The 25,078-nt window shown below is 31.1% G+C and overlaps 4 protein-coding genes across 4 annotated transcripts; 1 reads left to right on the forward strand and 3 right to left on the reverse strand.

The window, feature by feature from the left end:
• Window positions 1–808: 808 nt before the first annotated feature.
• On the reverse strand, window positions 809–5,345 carry LOC108335891 (uncharacterized). The gene is made up of 2 exons (XM_017572095.2): window positions 5,205–5,345; window positions 809–1,555 (listed from the first exon to the last, which is right to left on the reverse strand). The coding sequence occupies exons 1-2, from the start codon at window positions 5,211–5,213 to the stop codon at window positions 1,049–1,051; spliced, it is 516 nt and encodes a 171-aa protein (XP_017427584.2). The 5' UTR covers window positions 5,214–5,345; the 3' UTR covers window positions 809–1,048.
• LOC108335917 (protein NUCLEAR FUSION DEFECTIVE 2) lies at window positions 4,853–5,830 on the reverse strand. Its single transcript, XM_017572131.2, has 2 exons — window positions 5,626–5,830; window positions 4,853–5,554 (listed from the first exon to the last, which is right to left on the reverse strand). The coding sequence occupies exons 1-2, from the start codon at window positions 5,757–5,759 to the stop codon at window positions 5,149–5,151; spliced, it is 540 nt and encodes a 179-aa protein (XP_017427620.1). The 5' UTR covers window positions 5,760–5,830; the 3' UTR covers window positions 4,853–5,148.
• A 3,115-nt stretch (window positions 5,831–8,945) lies between these two features.
• Window positions 8,946–11,964, forward strand: LOC108335098 (uncharacterized). The gene is made up of 4 exons (XM_052871636.1): window positions 8,946–9,323; window positions 9,397–9,477; window positions 11,284–11,423; window positions 11,517–11,964. The coding sequence occupies exons 1-4, from the start codon at window positions 9,006–9,008 to the stop codon at window positions 11,764–11,766; spliced, it is 789 nt and encodes a 262-aa protein (XP_052727596.1). The 5' UTR covers window positions 8,946–9,005; the 3' UTR covers window positions 11,767–11,964.
• Window positions 11,965–16,622: 4,658 nt separating this feature from the next.
• LOC108338007 (spermidine synthase) lies at window positions 16,623–19,335 on the reverse strand. Its single transcript, XM_052867957.1, has 9 exons — window positions 19,161–19,335; window positions 18,548–18,624; window positions 18,179–18,301; window positions 17,945–18,049; window positions 17,719–17,791; window positions 17,388–17,459; window positions 17,057–17,255; window positions 16,831–16,957; window positions 16,623–16,726 (listed from the first exon to the last, which is right to left on the reverse strand). The coding sequence occupies exons 1-9, from the start codon at window positions 19,333–19,335 to the stop codon at window positions 16,661–16,663; spliced, it is 1,017 nt and encodes a 338-aa protein (XP_052723917.1). The 3' UTR covers window positions 16,623–16,660.
• Window positions 19,336–25,078: the final 5,743 nt, after the last annotated feature.

Below are 25,078 nucleotides of genomic sequence, written 5' to 3' on the forward strand. Positions count from 1 at the left end.
TTTGAATTAATAGCTGTAATTATTGTAATGGTGTATAATTACAAAATGGAATTTTAAAATTTTTTAGTTAATCTTTTTTATTAGCATGTTTTATGAATTTATCAAACAAACACGTAATGTAACTTTGCATTCATATTAAAATAAATGCAAATAAAAGCTCCAAGTACAAAACTATAGATAACGCGTCGTAGGTGTTTAAGTTGCTGTACATTAAGAAATTTTAACATTTTTTACGACACTTTAAATTTGTTTACCTCAACGTTTTCTTCTATTGATTTTTATTAAATATTACGAACATGTGTGCTTTGCATTAAAAGTAATAAAAAAGAATTTTATTTAGTACATTGATAATATTTTTTTAACAAATTAAATGAATTGGTTATATAGATAAAGAAAAAGAAAACGATTTGAGGGCAATTAAGATGTGGTATTATGTAAAAATAAAAGATAAGAAATGTCACAATCTAATTATTGATTGAATAATGTGTTTACAGGGTGTAGGCTGTCATAAGAAAGTATCTTCCACTACTTACAAGAGCATTTCTTCCACCCCACTTTCATTCATCACATTCATGAAAATGACAATTTTTAGGGTTCAAGAACGTCACATACTTCAAACAAATACCCAATTTGTACCTAAGTCTATTAATTGCAATTGCCTATTCAAAAAGCAAACCCCCACCTCATAATAATAATAATAATAATAATAATAATAATATTCATAATCACTACCAAATGCTATTATCAAGTCAAATCAAAGATGAATTGCTGGATCCTCCACCCACCCACCCAACCCAAGCTCCAACCATAAAAAAAAAATTGAATTACTTATGATAGAATATGGAAAAAAAATAAAAAAAGTGTATATACACAGTAATGTGACCATTCCGATTTATATGGGATGTATATACTATATAGGAAAATAAATAAGAGTAAATAATTGGCGATAGGAAATGAAAAGTGAAAAGTAAGGCGAAGGGGCAGCCTCAGCTACCAACCAAAGGACTCACCGCGTTAACCACGCGTAGTACCGTGCCCACTCCACCACTCACACGAAAACGGCGTCGTCGGTGTCACGGGCCTTGGGGGAAACTGACTTCACGTTGACGGCGGCGTAGCGCGTGGAGAAATTGCGGAGGGCGGCGTCGTCGCTGTAATCCCCGTTATGGCCCTCGTCGAAGTTGAGGGCGTAACTCATTGGATCATACTGGTACTTGGGCATGCGCTTGGAGGCGCGGTTGCGGTTGAACTTGCGAATGAAGGTCTTCCACCTGGGGCCGGCCACGATCTCGGACCAGTCGCGAAGCTTCTTGAGCGCCCTGAGGCCACGCGACCACCATCGGTCACCGGATGAAGGTGAATTGGAGTGGGACCAGGAGGTGGAGCGGACGCGCTCCCACCATGAGGAACGGCGTCGTGGCCCCAGACAGCAGGAAGGCAATAGCAAGGCGCAGCCGGAGTTGGATCTGTCTTGGGCTTGGGCCGTCGGGGTGGAAATGGATTGAGATTCAAACTCGATGGACATGTCAGCAACTGAGATGAGATTTGGGTTATTCTGAAGAAACGCAAAAAGATGAGTGGGCTCTCCAGATATTAATAGGCTCTCTCTTCATCCTCACTACGCACCATCCACTCACTCACTACCCCTTTTATTATTTTATTTTATTTTATTTTATTTATCAATTATTAATATTATCCCCATCCCTAGTTTTAGTACAAAATATTCTAATATCACTTTTCTCACTATTTCCTTTTTCCTATTTTTTTTTATCTATCTGTCACATCGTATTTGTGTATTTTTATTTTTATAAAAAAGAGATGGTTTTGGCGCCCACAGAAAAACAAGATGATTTTGTAATTGGTCTGACTGCTTGGACTAGTAACACTGAGCTCTTAAAAACAATGTATATCTTATCAACACTTCTCCCCATAAACTATGCACTTTCCCATCAAAATCATAGCTTCTGCCTGGTTCACAAGGTCAAAGTAACTATTTAACAGCAAAATATGTGCAACAAAGAGATGGCCGGATAGGTCACTCAATTCTCGATTTCAAAGGAAGAGCCAACGTTGACTTCATTCACTAAAGTCAGGAATTTCATTGTTTTCATTAACAGCAAAATTGCGTTTTTCCTTTTTTCTATTTATATACTTTGTTCATCATGAAAATTCCACTGCACACCCATCCTATTAAAGACCAAACATCTCAATCATAAAATTTATTAGACTGGACGGACGTTTGTGGAAGATCAGAGTTCAATAATCACTACAAAAAGGTCTCCTAATATCTTCATATTTTAAATGATCCATTGCCTATCACAATCCAAACTATAGATTTGGATCATATTTTTATTTCAATCTGAATTTCACAATTATCTAGTTTCTATTTTATTTTTTCCACTTTACAAATACGATACAAAATATCAACTCTCTTTATATTATATTTTCAACAATTATAAAAGCACCTTCATTCAATTCACATGAATACAATTATATGCAAAAATTATCTTTTTAATCGATTATATTAAAATGTAAAATTAAAATTATGTTTTCTTCTTTGCATTAATTGATTAATTTTTGGGATAATCGATTAAGATAGTAAAAAATGAAATATTATTTTTATCTTCCTATTAATCCATTAACAGCTTTTTTTAAAGCAAATATATGTTTTTTTTAATCAGTTCTTTTTATATTACAAAGAACACGAGAGAGAATGTTTTAAGATATTAACATTTGCAAAAAGTCTTTTTAAAAAAATATTAAGGTCAAATTTTATTGAAAACTCTATTACTACACATTAGGTAAAATTATAACATCTTTAGAAATTAGATAAATTCTTTTATTGTATTTTCTTTCTATTTATCTCTTCTGTGTTCTTTTCACTTTATTAGTGATAAGTTAGAGTAATTGTGTGTAGCTTTATTCTTTTTTTGTAAATCTTGAAAAAATTTCAAATTTTTTACATATCTAGAGTGTAAGTTATGTAAGTGAATTTTATAATTCTAACTTTTGATATTATTAGTGAATATCTAACTAATGTTATTAGATAACTAAATGTAAATTTGTATAAAATTGAAGCAGTATAAAAACTTGTATCTATTGTACATTCTTTCATTAAATTTTTTTGTATGTTGGTGATTGTTACCTTAATTAAACATCATTGATTAAAGAAGTTTTTGAAAATTGTTTTTATTAACTAAAAAACCAAATTTTACTAAAGAACCAATTCACTCACTCTTAAATAAAGATATAAGCTGAAACCATTTTTAACATTTTAGACTTAGAAACTTTTAACATATTTACACTATACTAAACACATGACGTAAACCTTAAAAGAACAAATTATAAATTAAGTAGCTTGATTAGCTTACTAATATCCATTCTCAAGACTTACTAATTATTATAACATATATTGAAGACCTATAACTATTTTTTCTGATTCTTGACTAGTTCTTTCTGGTACATGACATCCTTAATTATTATTTAATGTGTTTTAGAATATAGTTTATGAGATTCTCCCAAAAATTTATAACTAACATGCATGTAAAACTAATGATGTGATATTTTTAGAATTGTGATTTCTTGCTGCTATATCTGTCAAGTATATATTAACTTTATAATCTGTTTTGAATAGCAATGAATACTAATGTGCAACATTCCAATTTTTATTAGTTTTGTCATGCACACTAATCATCATTGAATAAACTTTATATGGGTCTCACTAAATATTAATTGAATTTGTATGAAAATAACATGTGTATGATATGCATTTGGCAACAAACTATTTTGTTTAAAAATGTTATTTTAGAAAATATAGATTAATCCAATTATTTAGATCTGAATTAATGGGCACCCATGCTTTTTCAGATTTTATGTATCCTTCACATTAACTTATTTTCTCGAGCACCCTGTTAGTCATTATTCTTTCGTGTCATCCATTATCAAACTCATCTAATGACAGTTAACAAACCATAGTGGCGAGAACAATTTCATGCAACGATTCTAATATGAAGGCATTGTCATCATATAATGTTACATTGGTATTTGAAAATAATCCACATCATTCCAAAAGCCATGAGGATCACACAGTCTTACTTCCCTTCTCCAACATTTAGCAGGTTTTAAGAGAGCTTTAACAAGCTTTATTTCAACTTACATTAACATTTAAAATGAAAATTGAGGTTCGGCTATAACTACAGGCCTATTTTTTAAGTTTATTTCAGTAAGATTCAAAGAGTAACTTACTGAATAATGCCTTATCGTATTCAACGCTTGTGACTTGAACTTTCTTGCATAATCACCTAATTATGTTATTTACCTTAACACACCCCTCAGAAGGTATTATTCAAAGATAAAAGGATAAGTAAGAAACATCGGTTCTGCACCACCTGCAGTTAGGTATCAGCTCCCAGAAAACGAGTTTAAAAACGGTGAAATGAAACAAGCATCAGCTTTTAGTGATAAATTTCACACATTACTCCTCCCAGCTTCATGAGAATTTACCGGATGTAAAAACTAAGGAAGATTTACCCAAAACAGACCAAGGCAATGATTAGGAAAAGAGACAATAACCTGGTTAAAATACTTAAACCAGTAACCCCAACTTTACATCAGAATAGGTCCTGCAAACATTTCAAGCAACATTTTTGTCTTTCATGATGTAAAGAAAACATAAACATCAACTAAAAGACCAAATAGGTATTCAACTTCAAGGGTATTTCGAGGAAAAAAAGTAGATTGACACTCGATAAAACTGACTTAAAACACCCTTTATTAGAGGACCAAATTCATGTCTTCACCCTTATAGCAGACCGATTTAATATCCTATGTGTAAGTCAATTTAAGCATTGAGTTTTACAATAACAGCATAAATAATTGACATTTGACCATAGCCAGACGACATGACAAGTTCATAACAAAAAAAAAAAAGCTACATAGCTTGCTTCATAACTCATTCTGTTAGCAAACAAGTAGTTATAGATCACACTAGATTATCATTCGCTGCTTCACAGCATAACTAGTGGTCCAACACTAATAACAGTAACTAGATTGTCTTAAAAAGAAGCTATAAACAACCAACACACAAGTCACTATGAAGTATCTTGAGCAGCAAACACAAACATAAGAAACTTAAAAACTAAACTTAGTTCAAAGAGCCACGGCAGATCCTAGGTCGCCGCCATGAAGGTTCCAGAAGACGTTACCTGCATCATCGGACTTGCCGGTGTCAATAGAAATGGCAGCGAAGATTGCTCGAAATGCGCCGCAAACGACGGCAGGGGCGGAGGAATTGGTTTTGGGCGAGACGCGAACGATCTTTTGCAAACCTAATCGAGTTCCGTCGACGGCGCAGGAAGAGTCGACGCTGGTGATTTGGGACAATCGACGGTTAAGCTCTTTAGGAGAAATATCAACGTCTTTAGATAGTAAGTGAAAAGAGACGGAAGTTTCGATGACGGCGGCGCCCAGAATGGCGAAAGCTTTGTTGTTTTCTTCGGAGAAGGAGGCGTGGGTCATGGCGCGACGGAGAAGATCAATGCTCTTAAAGGTGTAGCTGACGCAGAAAAAACAAAAACTTGAGCAATGCTTGAACACAGAAAATGAGAGAAAAGGGAAAGGGTTTACCCGAGTTGTTTTTGGAGGGTTTCGAGAGCGGTTGAAAATGGAGAAGAGAGAAGCTTATGGGACGCTGCGTGTCCCTGCGAAAGGAGAAGTACCAGGGTGAATATGGTGAAGCATCGCATAGTAGAGGATCGCATTTTGGTAAAGAAACTATGGTGAAGACGGTTGCTTGTGCAGGACTTTCTACTTTTTACTTAATCACAACCAACTTTACTTAGCTAGCAAGGACTTTCATCTTTTTTTCTCTACTAATAAAATAATTCTAAAATGATTTTTCTTTGAAAAATTAATACTTTCTTCATTATTTATAAGAATATATTATTATTATTATTATTATATTTATGATATATGTAAATTATTATAAAATGCTTATTAATTAGTTATAAAAAAAAGTTATCAAACCATTTTTATTTAGGGTGTGTTCACATGAGGTGATTTGTAGGAGATGATTTGGAAAAGAGTAATTAAATGGATTTGAGGGGATTTGAAAGTAATATTTGTGTTGTTTTTTTAGTGGATTCCGTAGATAATTGAGAGTGGATTTGGAAATAAAGTGTGTGAGAATTAGTATAGGATTTGATTAATGTAACAGATAAAAAAATGTGTTTAATTTGTAAAAATTAAAGATTACTAAAATACCCCTTGTTATTAAAGTAATATAAAATTAAAATTGTTAATGTTATATTTAATTGTAAAAATGTTTATAAAAAGTCAAAAATTAACATTAATTATTAAAATTAATTTTAATATTTTACAAAAAATTATTTTAGTAAAATGAATTTATTTTTAATTGTAAAAATATTTATAAAGAAAAAAAAATAAAATTAATTTTAAAAGTTTATAATTTAGTAAAATGAAATAAGAGAACAAAATTGATGAGCATAGGAGGAGAGAGATGCTTGCTCTACAGGAGAAAAAACAATAATGATTCAGTAATGAATTACATAGACATAAAACTGGACAAAATATCTACAAGTTGAAATGTTAGAAATGAATATATTAAAAAACAATACGAAAATGAAAGTCCAATGATGAGATTCACACATTGGAACGGAATACGAGTTCCTTTGTTTTTGTTCAGAAATTTGGAATCAAATACATCCATTTTTCGAATCGAATATGTGTGAGTCAAATTTCATTTTTCTTCATTTTTTTGAGTTTCAAACACTCAAATAACGTTAGTATTATTGTGGTATTTTACAAATAGTTTGGGGCACTTATGACATTTTGTTGCAATTCCCTACAAATCTAAGTAACATAACGAGATGAATAAAATCAGGATATCTCGCAAATCAGTGCAATTCAGTCTTCACAAATCAACCCAAAGAAACATAAATTAATCAATAATTCATCTACACAAACAATTATGAACAGTAAAATTCCTAGAAGTGAACACGGCCTTATTATTTCCTTTTTATGTAGTCTTCAACACTTTGTTAATCAACTTTATAAAAGTGTTAGAAATTATTAAGATAAATTTTTTATAAGATATTAGTATTATGAAAATAAAAAAATATTTGCTATCTTAAAATATATATTTTCTTATTTTTAACCAAAAACAAAATAAGGTATTTATAAAAAAAAGAAAATTTTGAAACTAAGCTTTCTATTATACGCTCTAGCTCCATTAGTTTCTAGCACATGCTTACCCTTGACATTTTCTTAAACTCACACATTTTCTTAAACTCACACCATAAAGATGATTATTGAAAAAAAAAAAAGTGAAAAACCTTTTCATGACTCGACATTTGTATTAGATTGTAAAGAGTTGGTCAAATATGAGTCTTTGATGTGATTGAGAAATATGTTATACTATTGTGTGATTAATCTTGTATGTTATATTTGATCTTACCATATGTAATTGTTTTACAATTAGTTTATCATTTTTATATGTTTCTTGGTTGTGTTGTTCTATGTGTTCTTTTCTTGTGAAGATAATAATTTGGTAGGTGTGAGCTTTGAGGAGGTGATGATTGAACAAACTTTAGAAGACAAGAGTTCCGATGTTTAGTAGATATAATATTTTATTTTCCTTGATTTTTATCTTTTCATAGGTGGTTTTGAGATACTATTTTGTAAAAGGTTCTTATACTTATACTTGTTGAATATAAAGTTAGTTTTATGATTATCTTAAATAACTATAGAAATGGTTTATATTTTTTTTTTCAACATGTTAACAAATCTATCTTATTGATTGTATGATGTTTCTATTATGATTTCAATATTGTTTGTGAATGTTACAAATTCTATTTAAGTTAAACTTAATTTTTCTGTAGTTCTACAGTGTAATACCTTTTCAATATTTTTTTCTCTTTTAAATTTTTTTATCTATATGTATTTCTATTTAACAAATTTAACATTAATTTTGTAATATACTTATTTTATATAAAATCACATTACGTAATATATTTATATTTTATTCTAACAACTATAGATAGATACGTATTTGAGTTTAATATAATATATAATTAAAAAATTTAATTATATATTTTAATCATACAACAAAATTGTTTACCACACGGTATTAAATAATCGTTGTATCAATTTTATAATTTAAATATACAAATTCATATTCAAATATTATTATTATTTGTGTTATTATTATTAGTATTGGTATTGTTATTATTTTTATTATTAAGTACTATTATTAGTATAATCCATATAGTATTGATATTATTAATGGTACTTTCTATAATCTATTACATTAACTTAGAAAAATAAATATTAAAATATTATTTATTTTTAATTAAGGTCATAGAAAAATAAATACCTGTAATTAATTATTAATTTTTTTGTTATCAAACTCTATTTAATTATATATTTATGATTATATAATTATAACACTTAAATTTAATTATATAAATAAAATATTTTTTAAATATAATAATAATAAATTAATTTTCTTAACATAAATTAAAAAAAAAAACGAGTCTAACACTAGTTGTTATGATAGCGAATTAAAAGATAAAAAAGAAAAGTGTAAAAATACTTCATGGTCATTTAAAGATACAATCTAATACATGAGAAGAAAAAATTAATTTCTTTTCAGAAACTTAAACTAAAATTTTGATGATTTATAAGATATTTAATTTAAAATATTTGGTTAGATATTTAAAATAAAATAATAACAGAATGGTAGTTAAAAGTTATTTAAAGTTAAATTATTTGAAAATGTTTGTATTATAAACAGAGACGTAGGTGGTTGGACTAATTGAGAAGCTTTGATGGTGTGGCTGATGTGGAAGCTGCAGGGTAAAAGTGGCAAAAAAAGAAACGGTATCAGTATCCAACATAACTAACAAAATGGGATTAGATTACTTATTGAGGTGGTTAGTTTTGTGGAATAACCAAAACCTGAACTAACAAAGTGAAACTAGGTTGCAATGCCAGGCCCTGGTCCTCACCTCATGTATGCCATGGCCTCTGCTTTAGCTCTCACTACCATCACCAATGGAAGGTTTAGTCCTCACCACACACTTACCTACACAGTAAACGCCTTCTTTGGCCCTGATATTGGTTCTTTCTCAGAGTGGCTTGCTTCACTTTCTGATGGCCCTGCTCAGTCTCTGGGATCCGCTCTTGCAAATCTCATCCATCATCCTTTCTACTACATACTTATTTTGGGTCTTCCTCTCTCTTTTCTCTATTCTCGGATATCCACCTATCTTCTTCGCACACACCTTCTTGATTCCGTCTCCAGGGTCAGTCTCACTCCTTTTCTTTCCTCCTTCTTCAAAATTCATCATTTTCTACTTTATTAACCTCCGATTGCAGGTCCCCCTTACCAGGATGCAATGTTTTTTCTTGATATCTGCTGGCTCTTTTACCCACTTCTTTCTTGATCATCTGTTTGAGGTAACATGTCGGCACCTTTTATGTTGCCGGCCTTTTTGTGTTTGCTTTCCTACATCTCTGGTTTTCTATTATCTAATAAATTGGTAAGTTAACCCAAAAGCTTTAGTTCAAGCGGTATCAAGTCTTTAAGGATATTACTACGTCTTATACATCTTATGAAATCCATCCATCTTGCATAATCAGTGACTAGGGATGACTGAATCAGCGTGTCATGTTTTTGTTTCTTCTATGTGAAAAGGAATCATTGTCTAAAGGGTTAGTGCTTGTTTATTGTATAAATATGATACATCCATTTCCTCTTTGATTTTTATGTTTTTGTAGTTGTGATGGTTTGTTTGAGCTTTTAGGTTCAAATTGTATAAAATCAAATGGGTTACATCAGTCATTCACAGACTCTTTAGATGCATTTGATGGAGATGAATTTAAGTGCATATTAAATCTGACTCTTTATCGTCTGTTTTTTACTACAATAGGTCCATGAGATTTATCATGAAACTTAAACAGATGAACTGCAAAATGTGGGAAAAATAAATAAAAGTTTTCCATCACATGTTAGACAATGTGGAATATAAATTCAATAACAAAGTGTATATTTATGTGTGTATATATATGTATCAGTTTTTCTTTTCTATCTCTCTTATTTCTAATAAGGTAAGCTTTCAATCAAGCCTTTAAACACTAAATTTTGTAATCAATCACACAAGGATGAATAATGTTTGGATTCACGCTTTAAATTATTAATATGGACATTTAAAGTAAAGAAACTAGATTTTCAGATTATAAATCCATAAAGAGCCTAACATCCCTCACGCTCTGCCAGTGTGGGATCATTGTGCACTTACCCTGATTGATACCAAATGATAACGAACAAACCTCAGTTCAACTCAAACAATGGAAACGCTGAGGAATTTGTTGAAATATCATTTAAGTAGGACTAAGGGTAATTTAAGATTAATGTAAAAGTATAATATACAAGTTAATTACATTTCTTTGAATTACACCTTTCTGCTCTCCCACGGTAGAAGTAACCCCTAATTAGTCTTTGAAAGTGTATGAATTATACATTTCAATACCTGAGATATTATAAACTCTTGAACAGACCTGGACTTTACATTTTAGCCTTTTTCGGTACAAAATTGCTATAGATATTAAATATGTATAAATGATTTAAATTAATTGCCTTGAACTAACTTATGGACTAACAAAGATTTTAAAATCTTTATATTAGATATTTTAAGAAGGGAACTTTAACTCTAATTTAATCCCATAAAATCAGTTTGTAAAAATAGGTTTTAATACACATATATATTCTAAATTGATTTTATCTCTAATCAATGTAGTTTTTTCAACACTCCTCACACATAATGTATATAAATTTCATGTGTGAGACTAGATATTAATGTATGGTCCAATAACGAGTAGAATGATATGTCTAATAAATAACAAATTTCATTGAAGAGATTCTAAACTATACGAAGAATTGGACTTTACGTCTAACTAAATGTCTTATCTATTTAGTCTAAATTCTAAAAGGGTAATTTGAAAGTTTTGATTCCCGTGGCTGACTTTACTGAACTACTATTTGTCTTTTCTATTTATGATAGCATTTAAATATAACGGTGTTAGCTATTTTTTTATATGGAAACAAAGGCAAACCTGGAATTGAGCTGAATTTGACAGTACTGCAAATTATGTAATGGTGTGCATAGAAAAGAAAAATGCTGCAATTTGACATAATTTGTCCTGAACCATTACTCTTGTACTACAATTGATTGACAAACATATATTATCTCCCAAATCATTCAGGAGAATGGGAAAACAACCACGTACACTTGGATTTTGAGCACGGGCTGGTGGCAAAGCAGAGCACCAGTCACCCCAGATGCTGTTCTTGTAGTTGGCTTCTTATGTGCTTGCTTAATCATCGGCTTTTTTTACATCAACAGGTTTCTAGTTTTTGCTACTTAGAACGTTAATCATCAACGTATATCATAAACACACAATGGTTTTAACTTTTGCTCTCCTAAATTTCCATGCAGAGCAAGTTCTTCAAACTCCATAAAGAAAAAGTCATATCAGTCGATGCTACTTATGATATGCATAGCTTCGTTGTACTGTTTTTGGTGTGCAGTCCAGATATACTGGATCAGTCCGCGTCGTCCAGCAGTTGGTGAAGAGGCTGATCTTGGTGTTCTTGTGTTTTTAGCTCTATACTTTTTCCTACCTTACGGTTTGTGCATAATGTCTATGTCCCCAAAAGATCCTGATACAAATCAAATTCCCCTTTAACAGTATTTATAGTACAATCAATCACCAGCAATATGTAAAATTCCCCATTCATTCCTTGTTTGGATCAGGATTCTTTTGACCCTGCGGTTTTTATTCCACTTACTTGTATAGAGTGTTCATTGTTATCTGTATCTTATTCCACTCTTCAACATGAACCTGTTGCAAAGTGATGGAATGTACAAGTTCCATTTTTTATTACTCTCATTATGAGTGATTCAGCTGTTCGAATAAAGGTTCTTGAAGGTGTTAACGTTAAATTTGTTTGGATGATTAAGAAATTCTACAATAAATATATACACACACTACACAAAGTCATGTTGACAGCTTTTTCGTGTTTAATCTGTATTCATGTTATTAAAATGAAGCAAATGTGGTTTTCTATATGGAACATGTTATAATAGGAAGTACAGGTTAAAAATCTAACTCAATTTAAAAGATGGGAATTTATATATTATCATTTGATTTTAACTTTAGTACTAAGTAAAACACAAAATAATTAGTTCAGGCAGTTTCTAGTCTTAATTAAGTTGCTTCCTACTCCAATAAACTCCTCTCTCCATAAGTATTGTTCAAACCGGAACAATTTTCTTCGTCATGATCCTAATAATTATAGTGTTGTCAAAATGAGTTATAACCTACCAGTCAACCCAACCCGACTCACCATGGGTTTGAGGTGAGTTGGGTTTGAGGTGAGTTGGGTTTGAAAAAAATGTAATTGTTTTATGTGGGCTAGTTTTCAACCCGACTCATTTAGAACCTGACTCACCGGGTTGAACCTGTGGTGAGTCGGGTTGGCTCACCAACCCACCTAATTTAATTTAATTATTTATTATTTTATGTTTCAATATTATTAGTTAGTGTCAGAACCCATTTAAAACGCACCCAAAATCCCTCTGAACGGACGCCAGCTGTCAAGCGAAGAGGATCCGAAAATCAGATAGTGGGAGACAGGTGTGGGCAGAGGAGAGGCTGTTCGTCCTTGACGGTGGTAGTAAAACTCAGTTTTCAAAACTCACGCCACTCCCTCTGCATGCAACCTTCTTCTCCAAATCTCTGAACCATTTCCTCCTCCTTCTCTCTAAAAACCCTTCCTTCTCTCTACGAAATCTCACCCTTTCTCTTCTCCGATCTCCGTTCAGACACCGTAGAAGTACTTCCGGCGTCAAGAGCTTCCAGATAAACCGTTCGGTTTGTGAAGCTGAGCTGGTAAGTCCTTCTCTTCACTCAGTCGTTCGTTTTCCTAGACATGCAAACCCAGTTCTGATTTCATGTGTTGATCACCATTCTCAAAATGAGTGGTTCTGATAGTGTTGGGTTTTCACTTAGTGTAGTTTGAATTGTCGAGCGTTGACAGTAGAAGAACCTGTAGTGGTGAAATTGTATTCTGCCTCGGTGAACGTTCGGTCACGCTCAGAGGTAAGGGAAGCTTATATAATTTAATTGTATGTTGCTTGTATTGCATGTACGTTCGTTGAATTGACCGAATTAATATGAAATATGATGGTTGCTATGTTTTGATTGTATGAAGTATTGAAATTTACTATGATATGAATGTATGAAATTATGAAGATAAATGTTGAGAAATGAGTTGAGATAAATAATTCTAGTATGAAATTTCCCTATGAAAGTGTACGTTCGTCACTGAACGGTCCTTGACCGTTCGGTTTTTCTAGTGAACTTGGTTGGAATTGGATTCTTTCATTTGGGAAGAATTCTAGTCGAGGACGAGCGTCTTTGTTTTGTAATACTGTGCATGAGCGTTCGGCCAAGCGTAGTTGTTTCTTGGTATTCGGTTATAAACTTAAGTATATCTATATGTATTTGTATATTTTCGTTTGTTCTTAAACACTACTTAAAATGGTATCTTATTATATTTATCAAGCCTTCTACTATAAGTTTAGTAGTGCTCGGTCTTACACCAAGCGCTCATTCCCTTTTCTATAATCTATCTTGATGAAAATGACGTTCGTCCAACTTCAATAGAGTTCTCTCTCTATCGTGCTCGGTCATTGACTGACATTCGGTTTTCTTGATGTAAACTCAAATAAGCTAAGTATTTATAAGCATACGGTTTCTCCATGTGAATTCTTCTAAGTATTATTCTTTGAAGTGTCTGCATTCATTGGTTTGGGCCTAGAGTCTTAGCACTTGGCATGGTCTTTTCGGTGTTCAGTTTGAGCTCTCAAGGGTCAGTTCATTTAATTGGTTCACTTTGTAAGTAACATTCGTTCTATTCGTTCTTGTGATATATGATTGTACTCGGCTTCTTTCTCAACCCGGTAGTAACCCTCTCGGTATTAATCTGTTCTGGAACTGGAGACCTCTTGGTCTCGCTCCAAGTGTTCGGTCTCGTTCTGAGTTGGGGTTGAACGTTCGGTATTTGGTGTCCTTAATAATCTTTGCACGAAGGGTGAAATTGAGATGATTAATAATGAAAGATGAAGAGAATATGATATAGATGAAATGTTTTGGATTATGGACGAGCGTTCCGGGGAGGAATAGCTCATGAATGTATATTGGAATTTGTAAAGTATGAATGTGGGCATGCTAAGCTGGCGGTTCATCCTGATGTTTCGTGATTACTCGTCCTCATGTAGAGGAGGGTAAGTCATGTGTGGGAACGGCAGGAGGTCCTAGTCTTTATGGTTAATTTGGACAGATAGGACTAACCTCGGGTGGCAGCTGTTGAGGGTATCCAGTTACTACATCACCCGGGTGCACGAACATCGTAGCTACACAGATTTCATACAGTCCGGACAGTTAGTCTAGTATTAGGCTTTGCATGAACGAATGATGAATTATCTTGTTTGGTTGATTGTGTGAAATGTATGTTTATACATGAATTAAATTACATAAGCTTACCCTATGTTTTTCTGTCTTGTCTATTTTGTACGTTCGGTTGTCCTTCTGTTGCAATGATCATCCATGTGGATGTGAGCAGAAGGAGACGAGCTGCTGAAAGGGGCACTAGAAGAAGAAAACCTAGTCGAGGTAGAAGTTAAGACCGAACAGTAGAATCGTTCGGTCAATAGTATAGTATGATAGTAAGGTGATCGCTCGATCACCTTTTCCCTTTTCTTTTGCAGAACCGTTCGGTATAGTATTTTGTAAACCGTTCGGTCAGAATTGCACTCTGTAGAGTTTTAAAAATTTCTTGTCCTTCTTTGTAAGGCCGTTCGGCCACAACCGTACGTTCTCTTTTAATGTAAGACTGATCTGTGATATTATTTAATGTGATTATTCTATGATATAGTTTTAGACTGTATTTTTGGGATGTTACAGTTAGCATTTTTTTATTATATTGTAGACGATGATAAAGAAGATGTTTCAAGAAAGAAAAATATTATAAATTTATCTATTCAAGACTCTAATATTATAAATGGGAGTGATACAAAAATTATCAATATTAAAAACTTATTTGTTCTTTTTTGTGTTTTTGGATTATAGATACTTTTTTATTTATTTTGAATTGTCTTTGGAGTTTAAAATCATTTTAGTGTAACATTTATTTAGATGAATTAAAAAAAATTGTAACTTTTTTATTTAAAAAAAACTTATAATTAAATGAGCTAGCGAGTCAATATGGTTAACACACCAATACGTGATGGGTCGGGTCATGTTCGAATTTTTTCAGCTCGTTAATAATTGAGTCGGGTTGGATTAAGTGATCAACCCGTGGTGAGTCGGACCGGATTAGCTGTTTTGACAACTCTACATGTAATCTTGTTTAAATTACCAAAGTACCCATGTTTTTACATTTATAACTATTTTTTTTTCTAGACATATTTATTTTCTTTTTTTATTGTTTTGATTTATTTTATATTCATAAAATTAAATTTACTCATATCACTTTTTATTTTATCATAATTTTTATATTGTTATGTTTAAATAGTGTATTATTAATAATATTGAATCAAATAATTTTTATGTTTTACATTTAAATATTTATACTTTTTTTAATATTTTTATTTATTATCTTTTTTCCATCGTAAAATCTTATGTCTCTAAACACGTGGTGAAGCAAGATAACATGTACCCAATTAGAAACAATCAACAATACACGCTCAGTTAAAAAATATAAAAAATGAAAATTGAGTATATAATATACAGAAACAATTGTAACTGACACTCAATTGAAAATAATGAAACTCTTTACATTCTTTCACCTATTTTTATATATTTCTCAATTTTTTATTTTGATTTTCATTTCTCGTTTGTTAAATCAAACATGATTAATTTCTACTTTATCTCTTCTCGCATTCCAATCTACGAACTTATTTACATTTTATCTGTTTTTACTCATGATTGTAGATCTGATACTTGTACGCGTAGCTCAAAAGTTAAACTTTATACATTCTTCAAAGATTGGTTTCAATTTTGCCTCACTTGTTCAGAGGGTTCTTTCTTGTCCATTCCCCCATTAACAAATGTCATTGTGCGACTTTTTAGCGGGTGGTGGTAGATGAATGTAGAGGATTAGTACAATTGACGGATAGATTCTTTGTTTTACATTTGAGTTTTGAATTCAGTTGTCTTTTTAGTGTTTTCATTACCGGACACTACGACCAGTGGCGGAGTTGCGGAGAAGCCTGTGACACTGACGGTGGTTTGTTGTTGCTTTGTTCAAGCATCAAACTACGTGATATTTGGTAGCGTGGGACTCGGCACAACTTGTCGCTAGAATCATAAATATCTAAGTTGAAGTAAGTGCATGAGTTGCATTATTCATCAATTGTATTTCTACTGATTGGAATCAGGAGTAATAATTAAGAAATAACATGGCGGCAAGTTATCAACTTCTCATTTTTATAAACTTTATGGTAGTTTTGCATGTGAAACCTACACAGTAGAAAGGGTTAACAACAATTCCTTATTTTTACTTTTGAGATTTTTATCAATATCTTTTTGGATCAACATCCTTGTCCACAAAAGAAGGAAGACAGAATGCAGCAGAATGGATCTGTCGTAAGAAAAATAAAAGGCCAAAGAGGAGTTAATTCTTAACTTGGAAAGAAAGAGAAAAAAAGCAAAGGAAATTGAACTGAAACCGTTTCAATGGACTACCTCTGAGTTATAGAACTTAGGAGGTCCCTTTGCGACCCCATTTTGCTTCGTGTTCAATGGATTTATTGGGTGTTTGAAGTTGACTGGGGGACCCTCTGTGGAGCAAAGCATGAACCCAATCACCCCACTGTGAAACAAAAACAAATAAATAAACACTTCTCACCAAAAGCTTCTCTTATAATATCTAGAGTTCAGAGATGTAAATATGTAGTTATATAAGAAATGCCTTGCATATGTAGGAACTGTGGTCCAAGCATAGTTAACCGAGCCTTTGAATACATTCTTGCATTTTGCTATGGTATCTGCAACTACGAAGTTCTTATGCCACAAGCTGTCTGCTGGAGCAGACAACACTCCACCAGGTCGAAGAGCCTTTGCTACTGAATCTAAGAAGCAGTTATCAGCAAGAACTTCCGCTATAGGTCCTGCATCACATTGCGTTCCTTCAAGCCTTTAAACTACTTTCTGTTTGTTTTTAAGGTAACAAAGTCTATGTTCTTTTCTCACTTCAGCTCCAATTTTAAGTAAAAGAATTGAATGAAAGAAAGGTTTTTTACCCATTGGTTGAAAAGCATCCAATATAATGACATCGTACGTGCCCTCAGGAACAGAATTGATGAATGCAATTCCTGCATATGTTTGTTACAAAATTCGTACAAGTATATTGAGTAACGTAGCTCATACAGCAATTTCTGTTGTTTCTGTTTCTCCCCAAGCAACTATCTTATTACACTTTTCTCTTCTCTCTTTTCCTGTTTTTCTTCCGTGTGCAGAAATTATTACAACATTTGTTCTATAAATAACAACACACAAACTCCTGTGGTTCGTTTATATACATATATATCATGTTTGTTCTGTAAGATTAAAACAAGTGGTTTAAATTTTTACCATCTCTGATGTGAACATGCACTCGGGGATCCTCGTAACCAACGGCTATATCTGGGAAAAACTTCTTATAAACCTATATAGGGTATAATCAAAAAGCATCACAAATTAGCACGGTTGTAAGAATATTCAACAGAAGCAATGTCTTTGAGAGGGGTGTTTTTTATTTGTAGTTCATTTCAGTGAAAGTTCATTCAGCGTGGATCCAAGGAATGTTAAGAAGACTTACGTCAATCACCATTTTGTCTATTTCACATATATCAATGTGTTCGACAGATGAATGACGTGATATTTCCCTAAGAATTCCACCATCTCCCCCTCCAACTAACAGTACCTGTAATGTTCATCAACCCTTGTTTAACAAATTTGGTAATCACATCACGTTTTCCATTACACAGGCTTGAGGGATATTGAGTAATTGAAAGTTGATTTAAAAAGCAATAGTGGATGAAGAACAGAAAACCTTCTTTGGATTTGGAACGGAACAGAGTGCAAGGTGAGTGAGCATCTCTTGGTAAGCAAATTCGTCATTCTCTGTCAGCTGGATATACCCATCCAGAATTGCAACCTTGCCATGCCTGGATGACTACACAATTCACAACATCCCGTCAGTATTTTATTTTGTTCATAAGAAATACAGAAAAGTATGTTAAAGAAATTTGCAGAGCAAACTTTCAACATGCATCAGTGTGATGATATGGTAACCCCTACACTGTAGAGATGAGAAAAAAATGGATTACGAAAAGTTGCATTAAAATCAAATAGTAACAAAGTTATAAAAAACAAATCGAATGATTATAAAGTATGGGACATGCTCACAAAGAATAGGTACCTCAAATACAAGAAGCTCTTGGAATTCTGATTTCCCTTGGAATATGATTTTCTCCATTTTATATATGTGTGCTTCTCCTGTACAGTTGTTGGTGTGGTTAATAGTTCAAAATGTTGCTAGTACAGATAGTAATGCCTCATTCTTGCTACACTTTTTACACAGTTCCTTCTTTTATAAAAAGTACCAAAAAATCATTCCAACACTTTTTATATTATTGTAAAAATTTGAAAACGACATATCAGCATAGATACAAACACAAATCAATAATACATTTTTTCTGGTTTTGAAACTTATTTATACCTTTTAAACAACTTCACAAAATTAAGAAACTCAGTAAATTTTTTATCAATATGTGTGTTCTTTTAATATTATTAAGATACCATTTTTTACTTCTTTCCTCTCAGGAAACTACTTGTACCAATTGATAGGTGTGACAAACGCCCACTGAAAACTCAAAAAGTTAAACACCAAATTTAGAGCATTGACCAAAAAAAGGCAGCGAATTAAAATCTAGAATAAAGCATATATGAAATTATATGATATGATATATAAATAAATGAGTGAAGTAATTGAATTTGAAGGGTCATTAGAGATAGTAGGAAAGAAAGAGTACCTGGCCAAGATACGTCAGCATACCACCCAGGAAGCGTAGGAGATGTGTCTTTAGGTGCTACATTACACTCCTTCTTTCCATTATTAGCTTCTGGTGTTACAACGTTTTCATCATCGAAATTCTGAACCTGAAGTTGTGTTTTGGTCGGATATTGACAGACAACGCTAGATGCCATGGGACTTTGCTTTCTATCTAAACTTGTTAGCTTCCCCTTTCAGTTTGGTATTCAATTCTATATTTTTATTTTCTCTGCCTTATAAAGTTTATGCAATATTCGTAGGGAAAACAAAGAAGGGAAAAGAGAGTGAATGTTCTAATGCGTTTCCTAGCCTTCACCTGGTTTAATATATATAGGTGGAAAACTATGGTGGATATGAAATCAAAAAGTGGGACATGTCATAACTAAAGGTATATACTTTTAAAACCATACTAAATTATGAAAATGTTTAATAAGTTTTTAATTTATTGATTAATATCTCTAATGGTATAAATTGAAAAAGAATATTACTCCAATCATAATTAATAATTAAAATTTAATTAGTAAGTATTTATTATTTAGCATGTTTATAGTCCTTTTGTTTTTATTTTAATCAATTTTTTTAAAAAAACATGCTGGCGAATTGGCTGAAAATACTAACTTACTCAACTAAATTGATAATAGAGTGCTGATGAGTGTATAAAATATTTCATTGGCCATACCTGTTTAATCTCTTATTTACACTTATGTATATATTATATATGTAATGGGTATTCTTAACTTATATTATGATTTATGATGATAATATAGGTTATTAATTAAATTAGAATAATGATCATAAATCAAATAGTGTAGCAATTATATCATTGTTTACTAGAACTTCACACATGTAATAAACATTAATTAGTGATTATAGACCCAAAATGACAAATTGGGTGGGAGTAATTATTTTATTAGCTTATAATGTTAATTGTACAATATCTTTAGCTCTACAAGTCTTTTTATTTTATTTTTTTACAAGTTAATCTACGAGTTTCTTTATTTATCTTTTTACTTTTTCAAGCCCTTACTTTTTTAGCTCTTTACGACTTTATTTACCACTATTTTTCTTTTTCTTTTTGTTCTTGCATTTACCCATTCTTACCTCCAATACAAAGTTAAAACAGAATTAATCTTCAAATAGACCCTTTCTAAAACTGCCCATTTTTCTTGCTGAAAAACAGTCTCTTAATTAGTTGAATTATTTAGTTGGCATCTAACATGAGTATATATTTTGTTACACCTACACCCAAACTTAAGTTTTGAACACATAAATTCATCAAGATTCTTGATACATTATAATTTCTTCTACATTTTAGAAAAACTAATTCTTTTATCTTCGTAATTTAATTTCATTTTTAATTATCCACTAGCTTTTAAAAATAGGAATGCAATGTTGTTAAATAAATTGTATTATACCCTGGTGACCAATCGGCTAATGAGAATCTAGAGTCAAAACAGGCAACTGACCGGAAAGGTAAATATCATTTATGGCCAATTAATACATTTAATGACCATATTGAATGCGGATATACGCTATTTACGAGTGATTGATTGATAGGTTGTATTGTCTAAAAATATATGGCACTAATGGTTAATCGATGGACTGGGATCTTGATCTATTATAATAAAATATAGACATCTTTATCAAACATATATAACCTGAGCGTCAGAGTGTCTTCTGCAGGTCGACAACCCATCGGAGTTGATTGCATTCTTAGAGAGGATTGAACAATCAAAAGAGAACAGAGTAAGGAAGAACGATCGATCCTCGGATCAATTCAACCGAAACATAAAGGCTTTAAAATGAATAAAAACAAATATTATACTATAAAGAAAACCTTTTTTTAGTAAATACTAGAGGTAAGCTTAAGTAATATACAAATTTAAAAGTTGTAGCCAAAGGGGTGCCTCTAATATAAAGTTTGACTCTACAGGAATACGAAGAGGAATAACTTTACTCATTCAATATGTTTTGTTGTCATAACAAAGGTTAGCAATATGTTAAAATATATTGAATCTCATGTAATGATTCAAATTACTCCCCTTTTTTATTTAATAAACTTATTCATAAATTTCATTTAGATCAATTTAATTAATAACCAATACTTAAAACGTAATGGATTTTTTTTCTTATTTATTTATAACAAAAAAAAAATGCAAAAAGAGATGCAGGTAACAAAGATACACTCCATTATTGAGTATCAACCTTTTTGTTGTCCGGGAATGTAAACATGAAAAGAGGATTCCTTTTGTGTTTAAAAAGGTTCACATGTCTCTTCATCGTCGGAACATGAACCTGAATAAATATGACATTCTTGTACTATTTGACTTTAATGTTTATGTTAGGATTTGCAACATTATTTATTTTTTTAAATGCGAAGGAAATTAATTTAGTACTCTAGTGTCTCATGAAATTTTGAGGGGGTCTATATACCATTGGAAACTGATAACTTTAATGAGCCAATAGAGTTGAATTGGTAGATACATTATGACTCACATTCCTGGATCTTAAATCTAATCATTCAGCATTATTAAAATGGATATTGTACCTAAAAAAGTGCAGGTATGTTAGATGGTCGGGTTAATGTTTAAAAAAAGAATAAAATGTTCTTAAATGTAAAAGAAATAGATTTTTTAAATAATTATGATGGTTCAATGAGTTACAGTTATATAAAATATTTATATTTTTAACATGGGGCTTAACTAAATGTGTTACCAAAAAAATATAAAGAAAAACTTAAAATATTTTGGGTTAAGAAGCTTTTATAAAATAAATTAGGAGAACGTAAATTGATGCGGCAAATCTGATTCTGTCATGCTCATATCTAATTCAAAAATATTAATGGCCACAGTATCTGCTGCACTAATTATTTTTGTTGCACTTATATAGTTTTTTTACAAATAATAGTATACATGTAGTGGGTTCATGAGCCAGTAAGGTCCCAGATACAAATTACTTTGAGTATATCGAAAGAACATCACTGGTTTCTTACGAATTGGTACCATCTATAACGAGAGAAACTAACCAATTAAGTGTAAGTGTTTGAAATTAATAAAAAGATAGAAATAATTCAAAACCAACTAGGTTTGACTATATATATTGATTTGAATTTTGTGTGCATGCTTCAAGTTGTTTTTTTTTATGCAATTCCATTTGTGAAGGAGTATGTAACATTGTTATATTAAGAACTGTTTTGTTGAATTTTGTTAACGTTTATTGAGATTGGTAAGAACGTTGATAAACTTGGTCAGATATTGTTGAGTTTGATAACAATATCGAATATTTAAGATAGTGTCATTTTTATCAAATATACCAAACTTTCAAATTTAACCATTGATCAACATTTTTCTGAATTGATTTTTTAAGAGACTTTTAGTTACTTGTTAATAATTAAACTTACTCCAAACAATTTAATCAAAACCGTTATTCATATCATATTCTCATCTTATTTTGTAAATTATGTAGGTATAACTTCATTAAAATAGATCATTACCTTTATAAACTTCATCATAGGATTTTGAATTTAAGAAATAGTAAACAAATTATTTTTTAAGATACATGCATATTACAACTAAAGGTTTGAATATTTTCATTGATGTTAAAAATTTTCCCTTTATTTTATTAAGAATGAAACTACAACGATATTAGAACATTTTTAATCAATGTCCCACTAGTAATAATCTCGAGTTTACAATTCAAACATAGTAATAAGCACATCATCCACCTCTAAAACTAAAAACAACTTATATCTCAATACAGTTCATTAGTCAACAAATATATATTCTAGTTGGGTTCTTACACTTTTCATACTAAAATGTTCTAACTGGGTTCCTCCGTTCATCCACCAAAGAGAAAAAATCTAATAGAAATTAAAAGAAGACAGAGTCAGGTAAAGATTATATGAACCAATAAACCCAAAAGTTTAGAAAACCTAAAGTTCATCATCCATCACTTTTATTCTATTCCATTTTTCAACTTTTCATACTTAATTTTAAGTTTTGTAGTATATAGTATAATGTTACTTTTTTTCACGCTTGTTAACTCTTCTAGTTATTACAAGCTAAACCATATGCTTATTAAACCTTTCAATTTGGTTAAGGTTTGACTTTGATTTATGTGAGTTGAAATATAAAAAAAATATCATAGAACAAGAAAAATTAGGTTCACAGGACAAAGTGATAATAAAAGTTCCATGGATCAGACTCAACTTGTGGATTAGTTTGTGTGAGTAGGTCACAGGCTAAGATAGACATGGTTTGATCATATTCATGTCAAGTAAGTTAAGATTGATAGGGTTCACATTGTGTTGAGTTGAATTAAGTTCACATTAGACATAATCGAATTGAATCCGGTATATTTCGAGTTCAATTGAGTCTGGTACAACCCAAGCAGAATTGAGTCCAACCCACCTTAGGTTGAGACAAGTCGAATTCGCATAAGGCCGAGTCGAGTCCAATCAAATCCAAGTCGTGATAAATTTATATTGGGGTTATGTTAGACCTACGTCGAACTGAATTACTTAGTCTAATTTAAGTCGAGTCATATCAAACTCACCTCAAGCAATCAAGTTGGGCCACCATGGAATGAATTGTACCTAGTTTACCTTATGCAAAGTTGAGTCAAATCCACATTAAACTATGTAAATTTGGATTTGTCTCTAAACAAGTCAATTTGAACTCACCTTTATCAGAATTGTAACGCAGAAAGAATTATATCCTAACTATCAATTATACCTTTTTTTTTTTACCTAGTTATAATAGTTTAATCCAAAATCATAGTAAGATAAAGCATTATTTCCTTCTTTTCAATTTGTTTATTTAATTCTCATTTTAATATTTTGTATTTATTTATTCTCATTTGATTAAAAGGTATCGGGAGTTTTCTTCCAAATCCTTCTCAAAGTTAATAAATCCTTTTAAATCTTAAGGAAAAATCTCTTTATCTTAGGCTTAATTATTAAATATTACATCATATTTGAATCATTCTCATTGTATACATCTTTATTTGGCCACAATGGATCTCATTCCTTTAGGTAAAATTTTAGCAAATAATCCTTTTCTTTTTGACAAATTATTCATAAAGGTTAAAACTTAGTGCTGTAAATTGTGTACTCTAGACTCAATCATAAGAAAAAAGAAGTAAGTAATAGTAGTTTTACATTTATTAAGAATAATGGTCAAACTTCATTTGATATTCCTGTTTTTAAACAATAAAAGTATAATTATCTTCAGTTATATTCCTTTAAATTGATGTTTAAGTTTAAAGATAAAGTTTTTTTTAAAGTAACATTAAATAGAGTTCAGGGAATTGAAATTTACTTATTTATAAAGTCCAATGAACACTATTTTTTCCATATTTAAGTCATTAAGGGAAGAAAAAGTCAATACAATGCTCTCTATATGTGCTAAAAAGTGTATAATATGAATCATGCAACTTTTTATTTTTCAAAAAATCACTTACTAATAACTTCTAAAACCTAAATGTTATTTTATTTTTTTAAAAATAACTTTCTAATGTGAAATAAAAAGCTAATGAACTCTATTGTAGCACTCGACTTAATATCCATGTATTTATTTCTTTTCTTCTTTCTTTCATATGTTTTTTTTTCCGTAAAAGTTAACAGTGATATAATCATTTATTTTCCGTGTTTTTCGTGATTATATTATCTTTAAGATTTTATTGAAAATCATGCATTTAGCGTCTAACTAGTTGCATGACATTTAATATTTTAATAAAATATAACAACAATACTAATGTGATCACTCTCATAACTTTCTTCATGTGGTGTAGGTATTTCAGCCTAAAAAAAGAAGGATAAACAATCTCCAACTTTAATAAGCAAAGAGGTTTAATCTCCAACTTTACACTAAAAGAAGTATCAATCTAAACCATAATGAT

Source organism: Vigna angularis, chromosome 1 (assembly GCF_016808095.1).
Source record: "Vigna angularis cultivar LongXiaoDou No.4 chromosome 1, ASM1680809v1, whole genome shotgun sequence".
Taxonomy (NCBI): Eukaryota; Viridiplantae; Streptophyta; class Magnoliopsida; order Fabales; family Fabaceae; genus Vigna; species Vigna angularis.

Excerpts from the sequence above, each read along its gene's own strand:
- LOC108335917 (XM_017572131.2), bottom strand. The coding sequence starts at position 5,759 with ATGCGATCCTCTACTATGCGATGCTTCACCATATTCACCCTGGTACTT. Across the intron at positions 5,555-5,625 it reads ACCCTCCAAAAACAACTCGG|CTACACCTTTAAGAGCATTG; the intron begins GTAAACCCTTTC and ends TTTCTGCGTCAG.
- LOC108335098 (XM_052871636.1), top strand. The coding sequence starts at position 9,006 with ATGCCAGGCCCTGGTCCTCACCTCATGTATGCCATGGCCTCTGCTTTA. Across the intron at positions 9,478-11,283 it reads TTCTTGATCATCTGTTTGAG|GAGAATGGGAAAACAACCAC; the intron begins GTAACATGTCGG and ends CAAATCATTCAG. Across the intron at positions 11,424-11,516 it reads GGCTTTTTTTACATCAACAG|AGCAAGTTCTTCAAACTCCA; the intron begins GTTTCTAGTTTT and ends ATTTCCATGCAG.
- LOC108338007 (XM_052867957.1), bottom strand. The coding sequence starts at position 19,335 with ATGGCATCTAGCGTTGTCTGTCAATATCCGACCAAAACACAACTTCAG. Across the intron at positions 18,625-19,160 it reads TGCTGACGTATCTTGGCCAG|GAGAAGCACACATATATAAA; the intron begins GTACTCTTTCTT and ends ACAACTGTACAG. Across the intron at positions 17,792-17,944 it reads TAGACAAAATGGTGATTGAC|GTTTATAAGAAGTTTTTCCC; the intron begins GTAAGTCTTCTT and ends TACCCTATATAG.